This window comes from Ostrea edulis, chromosome 3, assembly GCF_947568905.1.
Source record: "Ostrea edulis chromosome 3, xbOstEdul1.1, whole genome shotgun sequence".
Classification (NCBI taxonomy): domain Eukaryota; kingdom Metazoa; phylum Mollusca; class Bivalvia; order Ostreida; family Ostreidae; genus Ostrea; species Ostrea edulis.
The window spans coordinates 58,149,331-58,172,742 of record NC_079166.1 but is presented as its reverse complement, the minus strand read 5'-3'; the positions used below and the strand labels follow the sequence as shown (position 1 = coordinate 58,172,742).

The 23,412-nt window shown below is 37.5% G+C and overlaps 1 protein-coding gene and 1 long non-coding RNA gene across 2 annotated transcripts in view; one reads left to right on the top strand and one right to left on the bottom strand.

Moving 5' to 3' along the window:
- The first annotated feature begins 3,802 nt into the window (after positions 1-3,802).
- LOC125676065 (uncharacterized) lies at positions 3,803-9,834 on the top strand. Its single transcript, XR_007370755.2, has 2 exons — positions 3,803-4,242; positions 8,694-9,834. It is a non-coding gene; the product is annotated as an uncharacterized LOC125676065 (long non-coding RNA).
- Positions 8,583-23,412, bottom strand: part of LOC125676052 (uncharacterized) — a 22,184-nt gene continuing 7,354 nt past the window's right edge. The window contains exons 7-14 of the mRNA XM_048913945.2: positions 22,071-22,207; positions 20,246-20,392; positions 17,295-17,422; positions 16,954-17,020; positions 15,495-15,943; positions 12,349-12,608; positions 11,033-11,189; positions 8,583-10,707 (exon numbers count right to left, since the gene is read on the bottom strand). Coding sequence (XP_048769902.2) covers positions 10,578-10,707; positions 11,033-11,189; positions 12,349-12,608; positions 15,495-15,943; positions 16,954-17,020; positions 17,295-17,422; positions 20,246-20,392; positions 22,071-22,207 — 1,475 coding nt within the window. The 3' untranslated portion in view covers positions 8,583-10,577. The remainder of the gene's footprint in view (positions 10,708-11,032; positions 11,190-12,348; positions 12,609-15,494; positions 15,944-16,953; positions 17,021-17,294; positions 17,423-20,245; positions 20,393-22,070; positions 22,208-23,412) is intronic.

The following is a 23,412-nucleotide window of genomic DNA, read 5'->3' as shown; positions in this document are numbered from 1 at the left end:
AACATTCATAAAAGACAGGCTAGTACCACTTCAGATAGACATTCAAAAATAATTATGTACAAATTGTGAATCTATGAATGTTGGTATAAATTTTTGTTGTGTATCACTATGTATTGAATATTTATATTATAAGCTGTGCTCTACAGATACATTTTGTGTACTTCACATATTCAGGGTTTGCACATCATTACTTCACCAAGCTGTCAATGTTTTGGTGTTTCTTTGTACAAGGAGGGTGAAGAATATAACAATTGCACGATGTATAAAATATAATTAAAAGTTTTAATCCACTTCAAACATCAGAAACAATAAGTTACATGTCACGATTCTTTATAATCGTGTTTCCAGAACCTCAGGATATGTTCCCTCCATATGGCCCTTCGTCTCGCCAACACACGGGGTTCCTCAGCAGGAGAGAGTCCTGTGGTGCAGAGGAACCTGTACTGCACAAGATTTGGTTTCACTGCTTTGGTCTCGGTTTGTGTGGTCATGGATGATCCTTGATCACGAGGTTCTGGTGCGAGTTTGAATGTTTCTACACTGGATAAGAATAGCTTCCGTGGAATAAATTTAGGTATTTTGAAAGCTGATTTCAATGCAAACAGAAATCCAGTTTTGTCCAATTTACCTCTGCATGATATCCTAGCTTGGTCCTTTGCTTAAGCTCTTCTATAATAGGGTTCATTAGACTGCTACGCTTCTTCTGCCATTCCTTTTCACGCTGAAGTCCTGGATCTGAAATATCCAAAGTCTTTTCTACCACCACGCTCTTGTCAATCGCACCTAGTTTCAGAACTGTTGACTCTTGGCGAACTGTCTCACTTGCCTTTTGAACAATATCTATCATGTATTCCGAAACATCCCCTGATTTTATGTACAGTTCTTCAACACTGCATATTGGGACCGCAGTCTGTCCTTGTTATCAATATCGTCTGCCTCTTTGTTCGGCAAATACATTGCTCTTGGTTTGCGTCCTTGTATATAACTGTATGAAATACTTGTCATCTACCCATGACGGCAAAAATGAACAGGTGTTTGCATTGGTCGCTTTCAGGTTTTCAATTCTTAAGATTGTATCTCTGATTCTGTCATGGGGAACACAATAATCAATACTTAGTTCACTTCCAAAAAAACATCCGTAAAAACAATCCTGAAAGTAGACGCTGTTACCAAGAGCTTGGTGGTAGAAAAGACTGGATATTTCAGATCCGGCCGGGCCTTCAGCGTGAAAAAGAATATGAATGGCAGAAGAAACATACTAGTCTAATGAACCCTATTCTAAAAGAGATGAAAGAAAGGACCAAGGAATTAAACGAAACTGGATTCCTGTCTGCGTTGAAACCAGCTGTCAAAATACCTAAATTTATTCCACCGTGCGAAAGTTGTTCTTATCCAGTGTAGAAACATTCAAACTCGCACCAGAACCTCGTGATCAAGGACCACACAAACCGAGACCAAAGCAGTGAAACCAAATCTTGTGCAGTACAGGTTCCTCTGCACCACAGGACTCTCTCCTGCTGAAGAACTCCGTGTGGCGGCGAGACGAAGGGCCATATGGAGGGAACATACCCTGAGGTACATGTAACTTATTGTTTTTGATGTTTGAAGTGGATTAAAACTTTTAATTATATTTTTTATATCGTGCAATTGTTATTCTTCACTCTCCTTGTACACAGAAGCACCAAAACATTGGCAGCTTGGTGAAGTAATGATGTGCAAACCCTGAACATGTGAAGTACACAAAATGTATCTGTAGAGCAGAGCTTATATAAGTATTCAATACATGCACCGAACAAAAATACCAACATTCATGAATTCAAAACTTGTACATTAATTATTTTTTTAATGCCCATCTGAAGTGGCACAATTTTTTTTTATGAATTGTTGGTCTCTTACAATGAGTATCAAGGACTTTCGTTCGAGACAGAAGTGGGATATTGGTGAGATACGTAAACACTGAATGTGACTTTACATAGTTATTGTTTTTCAGGGAAAGACTTTTCTAGGAAATTCTATCCATCATACTTCCACTATAAACATAACACTGTCTCTTTAGGTATCGGGTCGAGATTTTAAGTTTATTCTGAGAAAGTTATCGTTCACCAATACAGGATACACCCGATCCCGAAGTTTGTCCGAGACTCCATACCTTTCCATTACGTCATCAACATGCTATTCTCTAGCTGGAAATAGAATGTCCACAGACTGTTGAAGCTACATGTATTAGAATCACTGTAGAGAATTCAAATATTTACAAGGGGGGGGGGGGGGGTATTAAACGCGGATTCAGTCAAAGGTATTTCTTTCTTTCTTGTAATTCTTCGTTATGGTCAAGGTTAATAGACACTCAAGATTCTGGACGCATCACATAAAGTAGGATTCTGTTGTGTTTACGTAGAATTTTTTAATATTTAATCACATAAAATGTAAATCGAACATTGATACATGAAATGCACCAATAAAAAGACGTTTTTGAAGAATGTCAATATTTTGGGTTGTTTTTCTCATTGAATTAGTCAATATTGCGAAAGTAACGGTGGTTTCACAGGAGAGGTTTGTAGTAAATATAGTTTTTAGCAATATTAGAACAATTCAGATAGTTTTACAAAATTCTATACACGATATTTTGTTGGGGGTGGGGGGTGGGGTATCCTTTGTCCTTAAGACAAGGTTATAGATAAGCAGGTCAAACTGACAACATACATAGAAGAGAAGCCAAAAAATTCAACAACATTGAAACCAAGTTTTAAAACCTATCAATCAGCATATGCACAACAAGTAAGCATTCCTCTTCATGGTCTGGTACTCAGATTTACAAACACATTTCACAAACATAACATGTTTAAAGCTCGCCTTTATGCTAAGAGGTTTCGTCATTCCTTTTACAATAGTTACAAAGATATCACTGACCTACTAAGAACTTGCGAAGAATAACTTTAGTGGCATTCACGACACACACACACACATACACAGACAGAGAGAGAGAGAGAGAGACAGAGAGAGAGAGAGAGAGAGAGAGAGAGAGAGAGCAAATATATTGGTAAGTAGAGATATCATTTCTCTAATTTTTAAGGTCATATCTGAACTGTGTCAACTAGGAATCGATCTATCCTACCCACCCTATCCAATAAGATGAACTCCATTCAATTTATTCTAACTGGTACATATTTACATATATGTAGTAATGAAAATACTATTTTCTATCAATATATACCCAATGTCTGCAATACATGTAGTTGTGGGACTATTAGAAATAATCAGTATCTCTCTGTAAGTCATGGGTTGAGAAACTTGGAGACTTCCGAACCACTCATCACTGTGGACCACACCCATCCGCTAATTAGGTCGCCAGAATACCCTCCGTGAGATAGGCATGCTGCTTTGTGAATGGAGTGGCGGTTATCGACGGAGGTAGATAAACTTTAAATATTGACACATCCCTGTAACTGTTCTGGCGTGTTACCAGGTTGTGCAAAAATTCTTGTTACCTTTCAAGGTATGATATATAGGCTGATAATAAAAGTCAAAATACAACTCTCATTTGACTTCATCTATTTCGTGATAGCTGTCCCTTCACATCTTTGTTTTAATTTATGAACTCTGCGCATTCCAGCACGCGATTATAGGTATTTTTACATTCGCCCGCTAAATGAGCTCGGAGAGCAATAATTTACACATTTCCGAATTCGTTACAATAGCGTGTCATGGAGGTGGAGAATGGATTGCACATCTACATCAGCAAGTTTAGTTGCGTATATAAATATACAGTACTACATCAAAATGCATTAAAAAGACGGGATTGCCTACACACGTTCGTCTCCCTAAAAAAAATTACTCCTAACGCTAGTCAATATCAACTTTAGTACAACCAGTCAACATACCTAATCCAGTCCCCAATATATCATATTGCATCTATATTCGGGTTTTTTTTTTTATTTACTGAGGAGATAATATACAATTAAGATTTACAATATGAAGCCATCATATCATGACTTTAAACCGGTTTTTTAAAATATATATTTAAACCTGAAAATGACAATTTGTACAAAGTTTATTCCATTACCATTTCCTGCGAAGGAAGTGCGCCCAAGTCCAAATTCGACTCACACTTCAAAATCGTGAAATGACTGTCAACATTTTGTTCTTTACCAGATCGTTTAATTCAGATGCCGTGACCAATGTCTGAATTATGAACCCATCTTATCGTCCAGGATCAACATTTTGTAATGCGTCTGCCACGAGGTCAGTCTGTCTGTCTGTTTTCGTGTTAGAGTTTGATGTCCCTCCTCTTTAGAATATCAGCTTGAAATTTAACATTCATAATATCTATACAGGGCAGGACAAAGTTCAGAGTTACACCGTATATCATCATGTCAATAAGTTTGAGTTTTTTTTAATTGGGGGAGGGGTGTTACGTGTATGTGTGTGTGGCGGGGTGTGTATTGCTGTTGGGTTTTCTCTATTTCGTGTGTTTTTTGTTGTTGTTTTTGCTGAAGTGGTTTCTGGTCGATATATCTCCTTTTCTCTTTGAATAATTATAGTAATCCAGACTGGAATTTATTTCCAAAGTTTAACGTGAAGGATTCCGATTCGACATCTTGGTATAAATGTACATGTATAAACTGTTCCCATGGAGCGAGTAACTTGAAGGTCATATGTAGGTCAAGGTCTGTAGGTTGATGTACACATCTCTTATATATATATGTTCTCTTGCTTTCGATTTTCTTGTATCCTCAAAATCATGTTCATTTTATTCATCTCCTGTGTACCGAGAAGCGGAACACATATATTCAGCAAGGCTTTCACTGTACTGTTCATACGTAGAAGAGGCAACACTCGTGTTTTTATGTTTAAGTGTGTGTTTCCTGCAGCCGTGAGTTTTCTGTTTTCCCCCCAAGTTATAACTCTGAATACGGCTCGACATTCTCCTTAACACGCCACCGCGTACAATGGGCGCTTCGATAAGATGCACACACACTCATCCTTTCTCAAGTGTTCATATGTCGCACCTATGGACTACCATTGCATTACAAGTTTCATCTCCCGCGAGGAGATGCCACAGAGAGGCCTGGATATCACGAAGGCGGCGAACACCACGATGATGTCGTACAGTTCAGAGAGGGACATTACAATCAACAAAGAATTTATCTAATTAATTGTTCAAAAGTAATTATTTCCATACATTTCTTCATAAATAATAACATCACAATGACTGTAAACTGAGGGCATGAACTATATTGTCAGTAGTCTACATCCAGCGGCCATTACCCCGGCTCTTGCCAGTCTTCAACAGATGTATGGATTGAAAATATATCGTAATCTTCTTCTACCCATCCGTTGCGATTTAAGCGGCTTAAATGGACAAAGAAAATGAATGGCAGGGAGAAAGCAAAAATTATCTTGTATGGATATAGATCTTTTCTGATGTTTTCTCACTTTTCTGTCCGATGTTACAGAATCGTGATCTACTCACTTTCGAGTTTAAATAAAACGAAAGGTCAGGGTCACAGGAGAAGAGATCCGTGGAAGTATTTTAGTTTCAATGGAAATTGAATTTTTTAGCTGAAAGGCCAAAAGATAGGTCATACGTCAAACTATGTATTAATTTGGTCAGCTCACTGTATGGAGCGCTATATATACGAAATTGTGATTTTAATATTGCCATTTCAAGATAGAATAAGAATTTGTCATACTTTATATAATGTGTACGGGGTTTCTCTACATTTCTTCAACAATCAATCTCGCACAAGTGGGAAATTTGCATAAGGATCTTGGATCCTATACATCTTCATTTAAAGTAAAAGGTCATTCGGTCATTGGGGTGAAACTTCCAATGCCTACGTTCCGAGGGGAAGTCCCGTCTTGCTGAGCCGCCTTTAAAAAATGCAAAACACCCGATTCAAGCAACCGTGGGCGGTTTTTGACCCCTCCCCCCTAAAAGATTTTTCCCCCCAGATAATTAACACTGTATAATAAGTCAGTGCTAGACTGTTTACGTTTTCAGTACACAGGGGCTCGTCACGAATTTTTTCTGGTCATAAATTAAAATTTGACCCTTTCTATTCTGTCCATAATATAAGTTCGTGACGAGCCTTTGTGGTCATTGTCAAAACGATACAGAACTTGTGTTTTATGTCAAACTCAGGGGATCCGTGACATTCACCTCCAACTGAATTAGTTTTAATTAGAAACTCATTATCCGCAGTCACGAAACTAACACTCAGAAAACTGACCTACTCTAGTGGTCAAAAGCACAGGGGCTAAGCCCGTTTGTTACGGGGGGTGGGGGTTAAATTCAACAAATTGTATGAAAACGAGGGGGGGGGGGATGTCGTCATTTACAATGGTTACGGAACGGATTCAGCAACCTCTAGTCTATGATTACGTCATGTTGGGGATACAAGAGTGCAAGATTTCAGGTACGCAATGTAGATGATCATGATGTAGACATGCCAAATTAACGCCCAGTGGTAGTGCGGATACAAGATCGTGCACAGAAGCTATTACGCTACTCCCATCCGCAGATCTTATACTACTCCCATCCGCAGATCTTATACTACTCCCATCCACAGATCTTATACTACTCCCATCCACAGACCGAACCCACAAGTTCGGATGTACGCGGTTATGTTGACTCTCGCACCTGGTACTTTAAAAGTCGACAACTAATTACAGGGTTTCTCGCTCTCCTTAAAATATTACAAGTTAACTAAAACTTCAAAAGATTTACGTTCTCAACAAATTGTATATTGACAGCAGAGTGAGGGCTATTTTACATATCCCCTCGGCCTACTGTCGTTTTAGTACGCTTTTTAAGATGATGACCCTTTCCTTATTGAATATTTTAAGCAAAAATAGTCTACCATATACCATGAAATCGTACTAAATGACTCTAGTCACGTTTATTCTTAAATACATTGTATATCATATATTAGCTAACATTTCACAGTGAAGTTTACGAATGACAGTCGGGTTATACGATCCGTCGCCCGGGGGTCTCACAGTTCAGTGCCAATGACCGCTGACTACATAGATCATTGTATTGTGTCAAAGTGACACCATATATACAACCTCATAAACTACTAATTTTGTCTCAATTTCGGGGGGGGGGGGGTGGGGGTGGGGGTGGAGGAGGTTAAATTTCGTTGAGGCTTTATGACGATTTCGACATCGCCGATACTACATCCAATAAATAAACAGTAAACTAAAAATAAGAGAAATAGTTTAATTTTCAAGACCCCTGTAAATGTTCTCCTACTGAACAACAATCCCTTTCCCGTGACAGTCGTACGTACAATATGCTATCGTTATTGATGGATTAAGGGTCGATAAAACGGCTATGAACGATGACGACGATTTATTACGACACGTCAGACGATCATCAAACAACGTCTAGTTTAACCACTAGTGTAACATGGCAGATCCCCTACACTTCGCCGGTGTTCTTGCAAAAAGGTTGAGAGGGAAAAAAAATCTTTTTAAAAAAAAATCAAAACGTATCGGTCATGTGTGAAAGTTGTGCAAATGTATTTCGGAATGTCGTATCTGTTCATAAATTTTACACGCATGGGTTAATTCCTGTGAATTTTTGCATATTCTCATACTAAATCTTGTCATCATTCTTCGAATTAATGTCATTGAAAAAAAGTAACGTTTTGATGTCCGTCGAGAGTATAACGGAGAGCACAGTAATATACATGTAGGTGGTTTTCTCAAAACCCTTAGATAGGGAGTACACTTTTATATATAAAACGTGATCAATCGTTCTCCCAATTCAGCCCCGCTGATTCCGGTGACAGAAGTCCGAGAAGGCGATAAATTCATACTTAAAAAACAAGGCAAAGATCGTTTTCATGCTTCTTTTTTTTTTTCTCGGTGTCTAATAAACAGGAAATCAGTCGTGTCCACCAGTAGGGATTTTTCTTATCAAAATCCTTTCGCTTCGACAATTTGCGATCCGGAATTTTCCCAGATAGTGGTCAAACAAACTCGCCCTATCAACAATCTGAAGATCAGCTACCAGGGCAAAAGATGTGTACGAGAGATTCCAAAGAAAACGCAAAGCGAACGGAACCTGATAATCGTTCATTGTTGAAGAATTCAAAAGTTGTCTGGGTAGATGTATGGTTTAGATAGACGACTGTTTTGTACGCCCGTCAAGATGTACAAGATAACCGCTCTTTATACCTTGTAGATGAAAGAGATCTACCTATGCAATACCTGTGTAGGGCAGGGTTTAACAGGCATGAAACTGGGAGGATTTATAAATTATCATTATTATATTATATATTTTTTTTTTAAAATGAACTTGTTTTTTTTTTTTTACGAGGTAACTGTCCGATTATGTTTCATTTTCCTTCAGGTTTAAATAATTTAGAGGAGCACTAAATTTTAATGGGCTTGTTATGTTACGGCACATAATGGTGATGGATATTTATTAATCTTACTGAGCGAAATTACAGAGAGAGAAAAAATATATGCGCACAAATTTTCTTCACCCCATTAAGAGACGCCATTCAGTTTTATGTGGTTAAATGGTACATGTATATTCTTATAAAAAATTAGAAAATGGGGGGTGTGGCGGGGGGGGGGGGTGTTACTCATTGTTCTTTACATTTTATTCTCCAAACTTCAGACTGTCAAATGCACTACTTTAACATAGTATCTTTAATGCTCTTTTCTTTCATATACAGTTGATGAAAGCCCTTCCAAAGCCATCTAAACAAGATGTGACTTGGTATAAAGATTAACGGGAAGACGGCGAGGAAACAATACATCTCAAGTATTTACTGTTTTTGTTTACCAAGCTAAAGTCTCAAGCGCTAGAAGATAAAATCACCTGTTCATGCACAAACTCGGCTAACGGAACCAGAAGACCCCCCAAAAACTGAACCGTCGCAAGGTGAAGGAGGGCAAATGTGGTGACAGAAAAACCAACATCAACGGAAACACGTCCAATATGATTCTTTAGGGGGGATATCTCGAATTTTATCGACATTGATGGTGATTTTCTGCGCTCTCAAAAAAGTGCATTGTTAAACTTGAAAATTCCCAGACACCACCCTTATGTTTTATCACTACAGACATTTCAAATAAGTTACTCACGTCCTCCCACTTAAAAAGGCACTGTCATAAGTGAACTTTAAAATCATACACGGAATTACATCTGATTTCATATCACTCACACGGAAAAGATGACAAACTTAGATAGAAAAACTACGTACAAAAGTAAATTTGAAACAAGTAGGGACGTGTCAAAATGAAGCTGTGTAAAGTGTAACGACATATAAAAACCTCAGCCAAAAACACACCAGTAACGGAACGGACAAAACAATCGCATTTACAAAGACGGGGAAAACTTCCCACCAAGCTCGAGTCCTCCCTAATCTTAGGAATACAGATGGGAGCGACACACCTTGTTATTGAGAGCGGTCAAGGTCACATTATAGCAAACCATCTTATTTACAACCTTTACTTGCATGTTTCTACTTTTGTGAAATTATTCAGTGAAATAACTCATCGAAAACGGACAAAATTTATCCCAAATAGTTGTCCAAAAACGATTTCCTTAAAGTTCAAACATTTAATTTGCACTAATAACACACTTCTACCACACTGTCGGCAAACATTTAAACAAATGTATTGAATGAAGTAGGTAGGCATTTAATTTCACAGTTTCATTTCATGCCGGAGTGAAAAGTCAGCATTTTATTTGACGGGTTTGATTGTTAATACAAGTCTTGTTTGATCGTTAAATCCCAGCTCTGCTGTTTACCTGGGATATTAACACAGGTAGATGATACCTGTGTGTACCTATAAAGCTAATGAACCATAGATGAAGTCTACTATAATCTCTCCATAACTATCACTACTAATCCATCAGTCATAGGAGCCGAGGGAAATTTCTCGGCAGTTTTACCGCACCTCTTATTAACTAGTAATAAATCCCAAAGAGAATAAACACAAATATTGTTGTTGCACAGAAAGTGGGTTGCTATTCTACCAGTGATTCCTATTTGAGGCGAGATCTTTCTCAAATTCCTGTACTCCTGGTAACACACAATAAAAATTTGAAATTTCTTGACATTTTATTCTGCAACAATTTTCATGTAACAAAAATCTTTAACAGCAATGAAACGTGTTTTATTGAGAGTAAGTGGGTTACTGTTTCGTTTTGATTTGCTATATTTCCCCCATCACATCATAAAATTTCAAGTTTCAACCCAGGGTGTCAGGGTTTGTGTATGTTGGGGTGGGGTGTGTGTCAGGGTGTGTGTGTTGGGGGGTGGGGGTGGTGTCAGGATGTGTGTGTGTTGGGGGTGGGTGGGTGGGGTTGTCAGGGTGTGTGTGTGTGTTGGTGGGGGGGGGGGGAGGGTCATCAAACTAACTGAATGTTCTAAAAAGTCTTGCAAGAGACTTTTCATTTACCAAAGAGGGGAAATAAGACACTAAAATATACAAGTGGTTCTTACTGAGATAAAGATGATAAATTGATATAGAACATGCAGTGAAATACACACCAGGCAAAAGTTGACATACTAGAACTGTATATGAAGTGACTACAAGCACCCTCTACATCAGCTGACAGGTGATTTGTTAAGCCTCCAGCGAGTAAGAAACTCTAAACAATGGACATCAAGTTGAGCTGCTTCCTGGTCTGTCACTGTGTCCTTGACCTGAGGGGGAAGGTCATTTTTCAGGGCACCCCTTTAAAGATAAACTATGTTTTCAGAAATTATGGTAAGAAGGATGCATTCTTTCGTATGCAATTAAAAAACAAATCAAATATAAAATTTCCAGTAGATGTGACAGTGAATACACAGGACATGATTTTGACAGGTTTTTATTGTTTAGTTTTTATTAGTTATTATTAATCCTGAAACATTTCAAATAGCTTAAAAATGCTTCTATTCCACGAGTAAATGCATCTTTACTAGTTGTATAATCAATATGATGACAGAACACTGTACATTGTTTAGAGCTACGAAGATCTAAAGAGCTACACAAAGATTTTCCGAATCTGAAGACTTACTGTGTGGCTTCCTTTCTACGTTTTATCAGACTGGCCATCTGAAAGCTGTCCACTTGTATGTCCAGTTGTCTCCCTTTGCACCACATCATCACAGCCTCCTTTTGTCTATCAAGCCTCCACAACACTGCCACACAGTTGTACAGATTCTTGCAGTCAGCTAGAAAGTGGAGTCAAAAAGTGAACATCTGTTAGCAGATGCCCCAGGCCACCTAAAAAGGATTGTCTGTTTGCCCTCTTTCAACCAACAAAAAGCAGCTTGATTGAAACTTTTTTTTAGCTTCTGAAAAACGATAATTTTTTTGAACACCCCAGAATCTTCTCATTCAATTGACACAAGTTTTAATTTTACATTTACAACTACTTGATCAATAAAATGCTGAAATTGCATGAAACCACATAATGAGATGCTGATGTTAACAATAAGCCCCGTGCCAGCAAAACATTGTTTTAATAAATTTTGAGAGTTTAGCATATTAAAAAATTTCCCTACCCATGCCAGGAGAGAGCAAGCAAACAAGTTTTTAAAGGTGCCCCCCCCCCCCCTAACATTTACTAATCACATCAAACTCCCCCTTTAATTCAATCATGTACTTATTCAAACCTTTCAGGTGTTTATGTTTGAAATCAAAACTAAACAAATTGTCATTGTAAGAAAATCCTCCACTTAATGTAACATGAACAAAGCCATAGACATTAAACACACATCTAACTATTATATCCCCTCCAATTTTGTTGCGAGGGACATCAGAAGAACAAGTAAGGGAGATAACTGTTTCATGCATGTGTAGAATCTATTAAAGGGACTGGCTCAGGTTTTCTGAACAAAAAATATTTTTCATTTTTGATATTAAACATTATTCTTTTGACAGCCAAAATTTTGACCTTTTGAATGCAAGAATAAAAGCAATATTATAGCCTTAAATCTGTGTTATGCAAACAAAGACTGAAGTCTTTTTATGTTTACAAACAGTTAATTTTGTAATTTAAATCATCTTAATTTTGCACAATCAAAACTTGAACTTTTAGAGAACACATTTTTAACTAAAAGAATATTTGAAATGTGATAGATAGAATTAACTTAGATCGATATCTATTTCTTGTAAAATATAACATACCGCAATCTTCGTTTACAAAATAACAAACTCTCTAAAATGAGTTTCTGTGACAGCGTATAACCGTTTGTGAAACTTTTAAACACATTAGACAATAGATTTTGACCATTATAAGTGAAAAACAAAATTTGGGGGGAAATCATGAATCAGACCCTTTAATCTATTATCATTAATTTTATCTAACCTTTATTAATTTTATCTTACCTTTATCTAGCTGGAGACTGAGTCTGAGGTAGTGCAGGGCATCAGTGAGCTTATTTTGATGACCCAGACATGTTCCCAAGCAACTGTAGACATGTGAGGCCTTCTGACCTACTTCTTTCCAAAAGGAGGCTGTGTCTGTTGAGGGTGTAGGCATTGCAGCTCCATCCGAACAGAGTCTCTGTCTTTTCAACTCTTGTGAAGATGAATGGTCTAATGGCAAAGTCACAGATGAACAGGACTTTCTCAGTACTTCAAGCACACTGAAACAATTCTAAAATTGTTATTTCTCTCTCCGCACAATTACCAAATTCATAATGAATCCCACAACTCAATATTTATGTTCTAGACAAGAAGTCTAAGTGACTCAGGTGACCTAAAAATTGGATACCTAATATATTCAAAATCCTGTACACAAGAAATTTCCAAATTTCACTTTTTAATAGTAATCTTGACTCTTTACATTTAATCCTGAAAAAAATTGATTCAACAACAGAAATGGCTGGATTGCTTTAAAATATGTTATCTATCATAGAGACAGCAGTACAGAACATACTGGAAAAATGACATATTGATTGCAGAATTTAAACAAGAGGCCCACAGGCCTTATCGGTCACCTGAATACTAGTGAAAAAGTATCACTATTTTCATGGGCTATGAAATCTAGAAAAAAATTTCCTGTTCAGAATATCTAAGCTAAATTTTAAGGTTCAGCAACAGTATAAAACAAGATGTGTTCTTAAAACTTCACTGCCTTCAGTGTTCTTAAAACTTCACTGCCTACAGTGTTCTTAAAACTTCACTGCCTTCAGTGTTCTTAAAACTTTACTGCCTTCAAAAGTGCATACACTGATGAAAAGCTTTAAATAATAGGTGTATTCACAATAAAACATCAAAAGATAGGACTAATTTGGACTCATCCTAAAGTGATGACCCTGGGTTGTGAAATTCACCACTTTTTTGTACATCCTTCTCTGCTATTCCTAAGTATGCATTTAGATTTTATACAGTATCAGCAAACTTACACATAAATACTATAGTAAGTTTGGCCTCTCCCTGGGATCAGAACCCTTATTCTGGGGATCATCAAATTTACAAGTTTGGTAAAAGACTACCTGCTCTATCCATTTAGTTTCAATTCACATGTAGTATCAATAGCAGTAAAGAATGTTATTTAAGTGTTTTACACATAAATACTATATAACAAGTTTGGCCCCACCCTGGGGTCAGAACCCCTACCCCGGGGATCATGAAATTTATAATTTTGGTAAAGGCCTTCCTGCTCTCCATCACCATGCATTTAGTTTTTCTTACACATGTGAGGTTCTTGAAAAGAAGACTATTGAAAATTGGTCAATTTTGGGCAGTTTTTGCTCCGCCCCTAAAGCCCCAGGAATCCTGAAATTTACAAGTTATGTCCCCCTTGTTCCAAAGATGCTTCAAACCAAATATGAAAAGAATTGGAATGATAGTTATCAAGAAGATTGTATGTATCTTGCTTAACGTCTCTCTCAACAATTTTTCACTCATATGGAGACGTCACCAAGACGGGTGAAGGGCTTCAAATTTAGGCCTTTACTCGGTACTTACGGCCTTTGAGCAGTGAGGGCTCTTTAGCGTGCCACACCTACTGCGACACAGGACATCCGTTTTTAAGGTCATATCTGAGGACCTGTGACATTCACACCTGATGCTGAACGTTTGGCGATGGAACTGTCACAACCTGTTTTAACGACTTAGATCCATTGCGGCCGGGATTTGAATCCCTGCCTCCCACACGAGGGGCGAATGCTCTAACCTCTAGGCCACCGCAGCATGTCTATTGTTCATACATTTAATAACTGACCTGATAGCAAAACCCTTACCCCTGGGATCAACAAATTTACAATTTTGGTAAAGGACTACCTGCTCTTTCTAAATATTTATTTAGTTTCACTATAGTATCAGCAGCACTAAAGAAGATGTTATTTAAGTGTTTTATACATAAACATTATATACCAAGTTTGGTCCCACCCTGATGTCAGAACCCCTACCCTGGGGATCATGAAATTTACAATTTTGGTAGAGGCCTTCCTGTTCTACATCACCATGCTTTTAGTTTTTCTTACACATGTGCGGTTCTTGAAAAGAAGATTTTTGAAAATTGGTCAACTTTGGGCAGTTTTTGCCCCGCCCCTAAGGCCCCAGGGGTGCTGGAGACCTGAAATTTACAATTTATGTCCCCCTTGTCCCAAAAATGCTTCATACCAAATTTGAAAGAATTGGAGTGGTAGTTATCAAGAAGAAGTTAAAAATGTTCAATTGTTAACGTATGACAACCGATTGCAATAGGTCAACTGAGGTGACCTAAAAAAACCCACCAAAAAAACAGAAGCACTTTTAAAATGTCACATGTGTATCTTCAATGTTTTTATAGCATCTATGATGTACAAGGTCTGAAAAATGTTAAGTAAAAGCTGTGAGAGGGGTTTATCATGCAATCAGGCCAACAATGGGGATTCTAAATCTATATGGAAGATGACAAACACAAACCAACGAACAATGAACATACACATATGAACTAATACTAAATTGCAATGAAAGAATAATTCCCAAAGAATTCAAGAATTTCTTCCAGTGACCTTGATAAATTTGATATTTAACCTTGGAAACCCAAGTAACCAAGATCTCCAAACATGGTATTATTATGCCAATTTGATAAAATAGGATAGAAATGCAACTGAAAACCTGTATACAAAGAACTTTAGAAGTTTGCTTCAAGTTACATTGTCTTTCTATGTTAAATCTTGAATACAAAAGACAACTCAGGTCTATATACATATATCTAAAGTATCATTACTGAAAATGATATAAAAAAAAGTAAATCTTGGACACAAAAAATTCAGAACTTCCCTTCGATCAATCTTTAAAACTCTCTAGAATCCAATACGAATCAATATTTTTGTGGAAAGTACCATTCGTGCATGTTTGATCAATCTTGTACACAAGGCCGAATCAGTGCACACAAAAACGAATACACACACAAAAGAACGAGCACAATAGTACAGTCCTGCTACAAGTCTGTTGTAATAATAAATGAGTAAACTACGAGTTATCAAATACAACCAAAAAAATTTCATGGCAGAAAAATATTTGAAATTAAGACTCACACATCTAGACTTTCAATGGCTTCCTTGACCTTGTTGAGACAGACTTGAGCCTCCGCTTTGTACAAGTGAACAAACACCATCTCTCTCTGGTCGTCATCTTCACGGTCCCTTGCCTCAACAGATGGCATCCTTTTCCTTTTTCCCTGAGACATATCTTCATTTTTTTCCGTGAACCTTTCTTTGATGGAAGACTGTGAAAAGTTATTTCCAAAGACAAATGTTTGAGAATGACTTTGGGTTTGTGTACAAGCCATCTGAGACTGGGAAATCTCTTGAGAATGTTGTGATAGAATGTTGGAGAGGTCAAGGACACTTGTAGGTTGGCATGACAACACACGTTCACATAGGACCTCACATTGTTGGTATTTTTTAGACTTCAGTAGTGAAGCAATAGTGTGTCTATAAATCTCAGATATTGATGGTATGCTAAGCATGTCACAGCCCTCCATCTGAAAGATCAAGAAATTACAGGGTAAAAAGTTGAACAAAATTCTAAAACTCTTTGGTAAATCGGAGACTTTGTTGTGTGATGCATTGAATTAGAAGAATGTTTTTCTGGATGAAAAGTAGTATCCAATACAAGTGTCCATCTTATCATTGTAAATGTATTATAATCGGCATCTACAACACTTAATGAAAAACAGGTTTTCGGTGATTTATCACAAATTTGATGTAGAGAATAATAGCAAAACATTTGGTACAAAACTTGATTCCACCAGAGGTGTTAACCAGCCTGTTCAGATTCAGAACAAAGACTCCAGTAAGCATTCCATGCAGACCTGTCACATCCGCCCTGATTCCTACATCTTCATCATGTAATCAACCTACTGACAGGTTGTAATATTCAAAATTCATAGAAACAGTTATCAATTAGGCAAAGGATCATATAAAACTCGTAATACACCAAAGCGATGTTCATCAGAAGAAGTTACAGTTCGGCTTGTTGATTGATTAGAGGAAATAAAGAAATTTAATCCTGAAACTACAACAGCAGTTGGATAGATACAGTAGACTGTTACAAAAATAACACAGAAAATGAAATCTGCATCTATGAGAGCCGATCTAATTAAAATTAGATACTATCGTAGCAATAGTAGATGAACGGATCATAGGATTTAATTTTAATTAGATTGATATGAGAGCAGAACACACGTTTTAAGCTTAGTGGAAAAGGCCATATACAACATATGTATTGTACATTTATTTATTGAGGAAATGAAACCTATTCAAAAACAAATCTGGTAATCACAAATAATACAGAGCCAAATGAAAAATGTCCTCAGTATAAAGCACTAGCACTGAGTTGAGTTGGGTTCATTAGGGAAGAACCCAAGATCTAAATTCAGATTTGAAGAGGAATGATGTGAAATTTGTACTAACAAATGTGTAAGTCACAAAACTGTTACAATTTTCTGACACACCAGATTTAATACAATTAGAGATCCTTTTTGCAGCTTACCATTGGGACTGTGTTACTATTGAGTAGTGATATAAGGTGAATGTATTTCTCTGAAGCTATGCTGTATCTGAAACAAAATCGTACAAATTACAAAGCTATCAAGTGCACCAAACTAAGCATACATTCCTAAAATCAGGTCTCAACTACATTGTGAAATATGCAAAGGATGAATTAAAAAAAAAAATCAACCCACTTATATCAATTGAGATGGGCAGTATATATTTAAGAACCATTGTATTTTTGTATTTTAAACAGAGATTGAAATCAATGACTGCAAAGCTGATTTAACTGAGAGATTTTGGGTACACTGTTTTAAATGAAGGCTGACAGAGTTATCCTACTTGTTGTGTTCTTCACATGCCCTCGCTAGGCAGAATGTTGACTCTGTCAAGTTTATGTCACTTTTCACTACACGCTGAAAGAAGATGCTGTCAGATGATTCTTTTTTCACCTCCTTGTTTTCTAGAGCCTAAAAGTAAATAACATTTTTTTTGGTGAACTAAAGCTGCAATCGTTTTAATGTCGATCAAGATCTAGTCATTCACAGTTGCAAACAGATTTCTGAAATTCTGGACATAAAATTTTTTAAATAACAGTTTATCATTTTCTTATTGTATTTTTCTCTTTATCAAATATATTTCATAAAATTTTGGTTTGAAAACTCAAAAAAACCCAAAAAACTTTTAGTTTTCTTAATTTTCATAAATATGCAAATGTTCTTTCTTTAATATGCAGCATCAGTCCTGAAACGATTTGTCTTCTCAATGAAAAAAAACAAAAAACAAAAAAAAACCTTGTCACGAGGCACAATTTCATTTTGGTCTCATAATTGAGTGATCCATTTAACTGCATGTCAAGAGATTAAAATCATAACAACAATGTGAATACGAGATTTCAGCCATAAATGTTAAAATATCTGTGCAAGATATCATTATTTCATTGGGATGTGAAGTGCATTTGGTACATGATTAAATCTTTGGGCATCAGAAAAGTTGATCAAGTGTCCAACTGCAATCATATCCTCATGAAGTTAAAGAAATCACATTTCATTTCTTGATTACATATTTCAAGTACGGGAAAAGGTAATTACTGAGGTAGACTATAAAAAATGTCCAGCTGTGTTACATAGTGGTATTAACTATGACTGAGAGCTGTGTAACATAGTGGTACTAACTATGACTGAGAGCTGTGTAACATAGTGGTACTATGACTGAGAGCTATGTTACATAGTGTACTAACTATGACTGAGAGCTATGTTACATAGTGGTACTAACTATGACTGAGAGCTGTGTAACATAGTGGTACTAACTATGACTGAGAGCTATGTTACATAGTGTACTAACTATGACTGAGAGCTATGATACATAGTGGTACTAACTATGACTGAGAGCTATGTTACATAGTGGTACTAACTATGACTGAGAGCTATGATACATAGTGGTACTCACTATGACTGAGAGCTATGTTACATAGTGTACTAACTATGACTGAGAGCTGTGTAACATAGTGGTACTAACTATGACTGAGAGCTGTGTTACATAGTGGTACTAACTATGACTGAGAGCTATGTTACATAGTGGTACTAACTATAACTGAGAGCTATGATACATAGTGGTACTAACTATAACTGAGAGCTATGTTACATAGTGGTACTAACTATAACTGAGAGCTGTGTTACATAGTGGTACTATGACTGAGACCTATGTTACATAGTGGTACTAACTATAACTGAGAGCTGTGTAACATAGTGGTACTATGACTGAGAGCTGTGTTACATAGTGGTACTATGACTGAGAGCTGTGTTACATAGTGTACTAACTATAACTGAGAGCTGTGTAACATAGTGGTATTAACTATGACTGAGAGCTATGTTACATAGTGTACTAACTATGACTGAGAGCTGTGTTACATAGTGTACTAACTATAACTGAGAGCTGTGTTACATAGTGGTACTAACTATAACTGAGAGCTGTGTAACATAGTGGTACTATGACTGAGAGCTGTGTTACATAGTGGTACTATGACTGAGAGTTGTGTTACATAGTGTACTAACTATAACTGAGAGCTGTGTAACATAGTGGTACTAACTATAACTGAGAGCTGTGTAACATAGTGGTACTAACTATAACTGAGAGCTGTGTAACATAGTGGTACTATGACTGAGAGCTGTGTTACATAGTGTACTAACTATAACTGAGAGCTATGATACATAGTGGTACTCACTATGACTGAGAGCTATGATACATAGTGGTACTCACTATGACTGAGAGCTATGTTACATAGTGTACTAACTATAACTGAGAGCTGTGTTACATAGTGGTACTAACTATGACTGAGAGCTGTGTTACAGAGGTAATTACTGTGAATAGTAGTTGTGTTACACATTGATACTTAACACATCTCTGCTTCAGTGGTACTCATTCTCACAGCTCTGTTACAGTGGTACTACAGTGGTACTCATTCTCACAGCTCTGTTACAGTGGTACTCATTCTCACAGCTCTGTTACAGTGGTACTACAGTGGTACTCATTCTCATAGTTCTGTTACAGTGGTACTACAGTGGTACTCATTCTCCTCTGTTACAGTGGTACTCATTCTCACAGCTCTGTTACAGTGGTACTACAGTGGTACTCATTCTCCTCTGTTACAGTGGTACTCATTCTCACAGCTCTGTTACAGTGGTACTACAGTGGTACTCATTCTCATAGCTCTGTTACAGTGGTACTCATTCTCACAGCTCTGTTACAGTGGTACTACAGTGGTACTCATTCTCACAGCTCTGTTACAGTGGTACTCATTCTCACAGCTCTGTTACAGTGGTACTACAGTGGTACTCATTCTCACAGCTCTGTTACAGTGGTACTACAGTGGTACTCATTCTCACAGCTCTGTTACAGTGGTACTCATTCTCACAGCTCTGTTACAGTGGTACTACAGTGGTACTCATTCTCACAGCTCTGTTACAGTGGTACTACAGTGGTACTCATTCTCATAGCTCTGTTACAGTGGTACTACAGTGGTACTCATTCTCACAGCTCTGTTACAGTGGTACTACAGTGGTACTCATTCTCACAGCTCTGTTACAGTGGTACTACAGTGGTACTCATTCTCACAGCTCTGTTACAGTGGTACTACAGTGGTACTTATTCTCACAGCTCTGTTACAGTGGTACTACAGTGGTACTCATTCTCACAGCTCTGTTACAGTGGTACTCATTCTCACCAGAAGGTAAAGGGAAATTGCCTCGGTCAGACCCAGCTTCCTGTACTCTATGTTATATAGAAGAACTTACCGTGACCAAAAGATTCAGGGACTCTAACTCTGCCTCGGTCAGACCCAGCTTCCTGTACTCCATTGCTATATAATACAACGGTACAAGGTAGGAGAAATTCATGTCCAAAGCTTCCCTGAATTTCTGTATGGCGCTGTGAGGCTTGTTCTGAAAGCAAAATAAAGATAACGCTTGAATAGAAGCTTCAGCTACCCGTAAATGAAAGAAAGCAAAAGCGAGCAAGCTCACATACCCCACGCTCCAACAATGCTTGACAATGCCTCACATAATGAATGGTAATGCTATGCATTACTGCAAGAACAGGATAGATGGGCTTGAAATTCTAAGTTCAAAAGGGGGATAACTCCCAGAAAAATTATTGAATCAGAATTTCCTGGGAATATGCACATGTATCTACACAGTCTGTCCTTATTAACTACAAAGTTTCTCGAAATTCTGTTGAGTGGTCTCAGAGGAGTTGCGCTGACAAAAAGGGACTGACGGACTGATGGATGGGTAAAAAACATTATACTCTCTGCAACTTCGTTGCGTGAAGTATAATAAAACACATTCCATGTAAATCATTAGGGACAGGAAAATGACTTCTTCATCAGTTCTGTAACATAATGTACTCTATATACAGTATGCAGGGTTCGAAATTAACTTTTTCAAGCACTAGTCCGTACGGACTAGTGACTATTGATGTTTACTAGTCCGCAAAGCATTTCACTAGTCCGTCCAGTATATCATATTAAATGATCTTCATTTTATTCAATAGTATCTAATCAAACCAAACACATCACAGTTCCAGCAATTCAGTTTATGACACCTACAGAAGAAAAAGACCACCATACTTTATTTTGCATTCAAGATCTTCAAAACATACAGTAACCTCTTGAGTTAATCCTTTTATAAACGTCCATAAGTGCGTTCGAGATCGACATTCCTGTTGTTTTCGTGCTCAGTTCTTAGAGTCACAGGAGTTCGAAATTTTATCAATAAAGTAAAAAAAATTCACTTGATTGACCAAACCATGAGCTATAGAGTTACAAATTCCTGTGTTAGAGTCATGAATGACGAGATCATGTGCGCACAAATGTGCATGTTCTTCGACCACACTACTTGCAGTTCTTGCACCTCGAACCCATTCTCATGATGTGTACTTGGCAATCGGAAACGGCAGGAATTTGTGCTTGTGCGAAGAACGGCGGTCTCTAACGCACTCCATGTGTTTGGAAGATCAGGAGTCATTGTCACGCAAATACTTTACCATAAGTTCAAACATCTAAGAGACTCAGACACATCTTGCTAAACTCTTAACCAATTCAAGATTGATTTCCGGATTTTCATTAGTCCATATGGACTAGTGCTATAGAGAGTTTACTAGTCCGACACGTTTTTTACTAGTCTCGGACTTACGGACATGAGGTAATTTTGAACCCTGGTATGCAATTCATGGGACTAGCTGATTATTTTCAATATATCCAGAGTCCAAAATAAACTACGTTGATCTCTTTCATCCATTTTGGGAGAATACATTTATGATTTCAATCCTGATTTAATAAATCCATGCAAACTTGAACCACATTTAGTCACAGATTTATTATTTTGTAAACATATTTTACATAAAATGAAAGTGAAAGTTAATAAATTTAATTATATGTATATACAAGTATGCTGAGCTGGGGTAATGATTTGTATCTGAATCTAAAATACGGCAATACTTTCATAATCCGCTTGTGTTTTCCCACCGCCATGTAGAAACCATCATCATAAGACCAAGATAATGAATATTTTAAACAAATTTACATTCATAGGACAAGTTTTTATGAAGATTGCTCCTTACCAGTTTTGACAGACACATTCCAAACAAATTGCAATGTAAAGCCTTAAGTCTTGTTGTCATCTCAAATGGAAGTACTGCTGCTTCGGACAGAACAACGAGGGCCTCCAGGTAACACTCAGCATCAAACTCCAGCTGTGCTAAAGAAATTCACTGATCATAACAAAGATATTCCACAGTACCACAAAATCATTGTAATATCAATTTCACAAACACTGAAGCATTTCTACTCCGACGTAATTCACAGTTACAGTAAAACTCTGACAGTTAAAACAAGAGGTACTGTGAGCAATGCTCACTAAGAATACACCCCGCTTACCCCAATCTCCCAAAGGGTGTTGGTAATAGGTATAAACTACCTCTTTTCTGAGTGTAAAAAACAAATGGCATGACAAACCGAACCATATTGCTACTTCGATGTCCAGTGCGTGTGACCTTTGACCTTTTGACCCCAAAATCGATAGGGAACATCTTCATCCCATGGGTAGTCCATATGTATGATATGGTGACTGTAGGTGGAAAGGATAACGCTTTAGAGCCCGGAAACCATATTGCTACTTCGATGTCCAGTGTCCTTGACCTTTGACCTTTTGACCCCAAAATCAATAGGGAACATCTTCATCCCATGGGTAGTCCATATGTATGATATGGTGACTGTAGGTGGAAAGGATAACGCTTTAGAGCCCGAAAACCATATTGCTACTTCGATGTCCAGTGCACGTGACCTTTGACCTTTTGACCCCAAAATCGATAGGGAACATCTTCATCCCATGGGTAGTCCATATGTATGATATGGTGACTGTAGGTGGAAAGGATAACGCTTTAGAGCCCGGTAACCATATTGCTACTTCGATGTCCAGTGCGCTTGACCTTTGGACCCCAAAATCGATAGGGAACATCTTCATCCCATGGGTAGTCCATATATATGATATGGTGACGGTAGGTGGAAAGGATAATGCTTTAGAGCCCGGAAACCATTGTGTCTACAGACGGACGGACGGACAGACAGACGGACAACCCGATTCCAGTATACCCCCCCCCCCCCCCCCCCCCACAACTTGTTGCGGGGGGTATAATGAATTCCTGGAATACAGTAAACATGGCTACAGCAAACACACATAATAATGAATTCACAGTTACAGTAAAACACAGTTACAGAGAACACACTTATAATGAATTCATGCTTACAGTGAAGTGATTTTCATTCCCTGTTGTTTTTAAAACATATTATACACTTCTTGGATATAAGGAGTAACATTTATAACGAATCAAAAATTATTCGTCCCCAGCACTTTAAATACTATAAGCATGTTTTTACATTCAATGTTACAGTCAAACTTGGTCA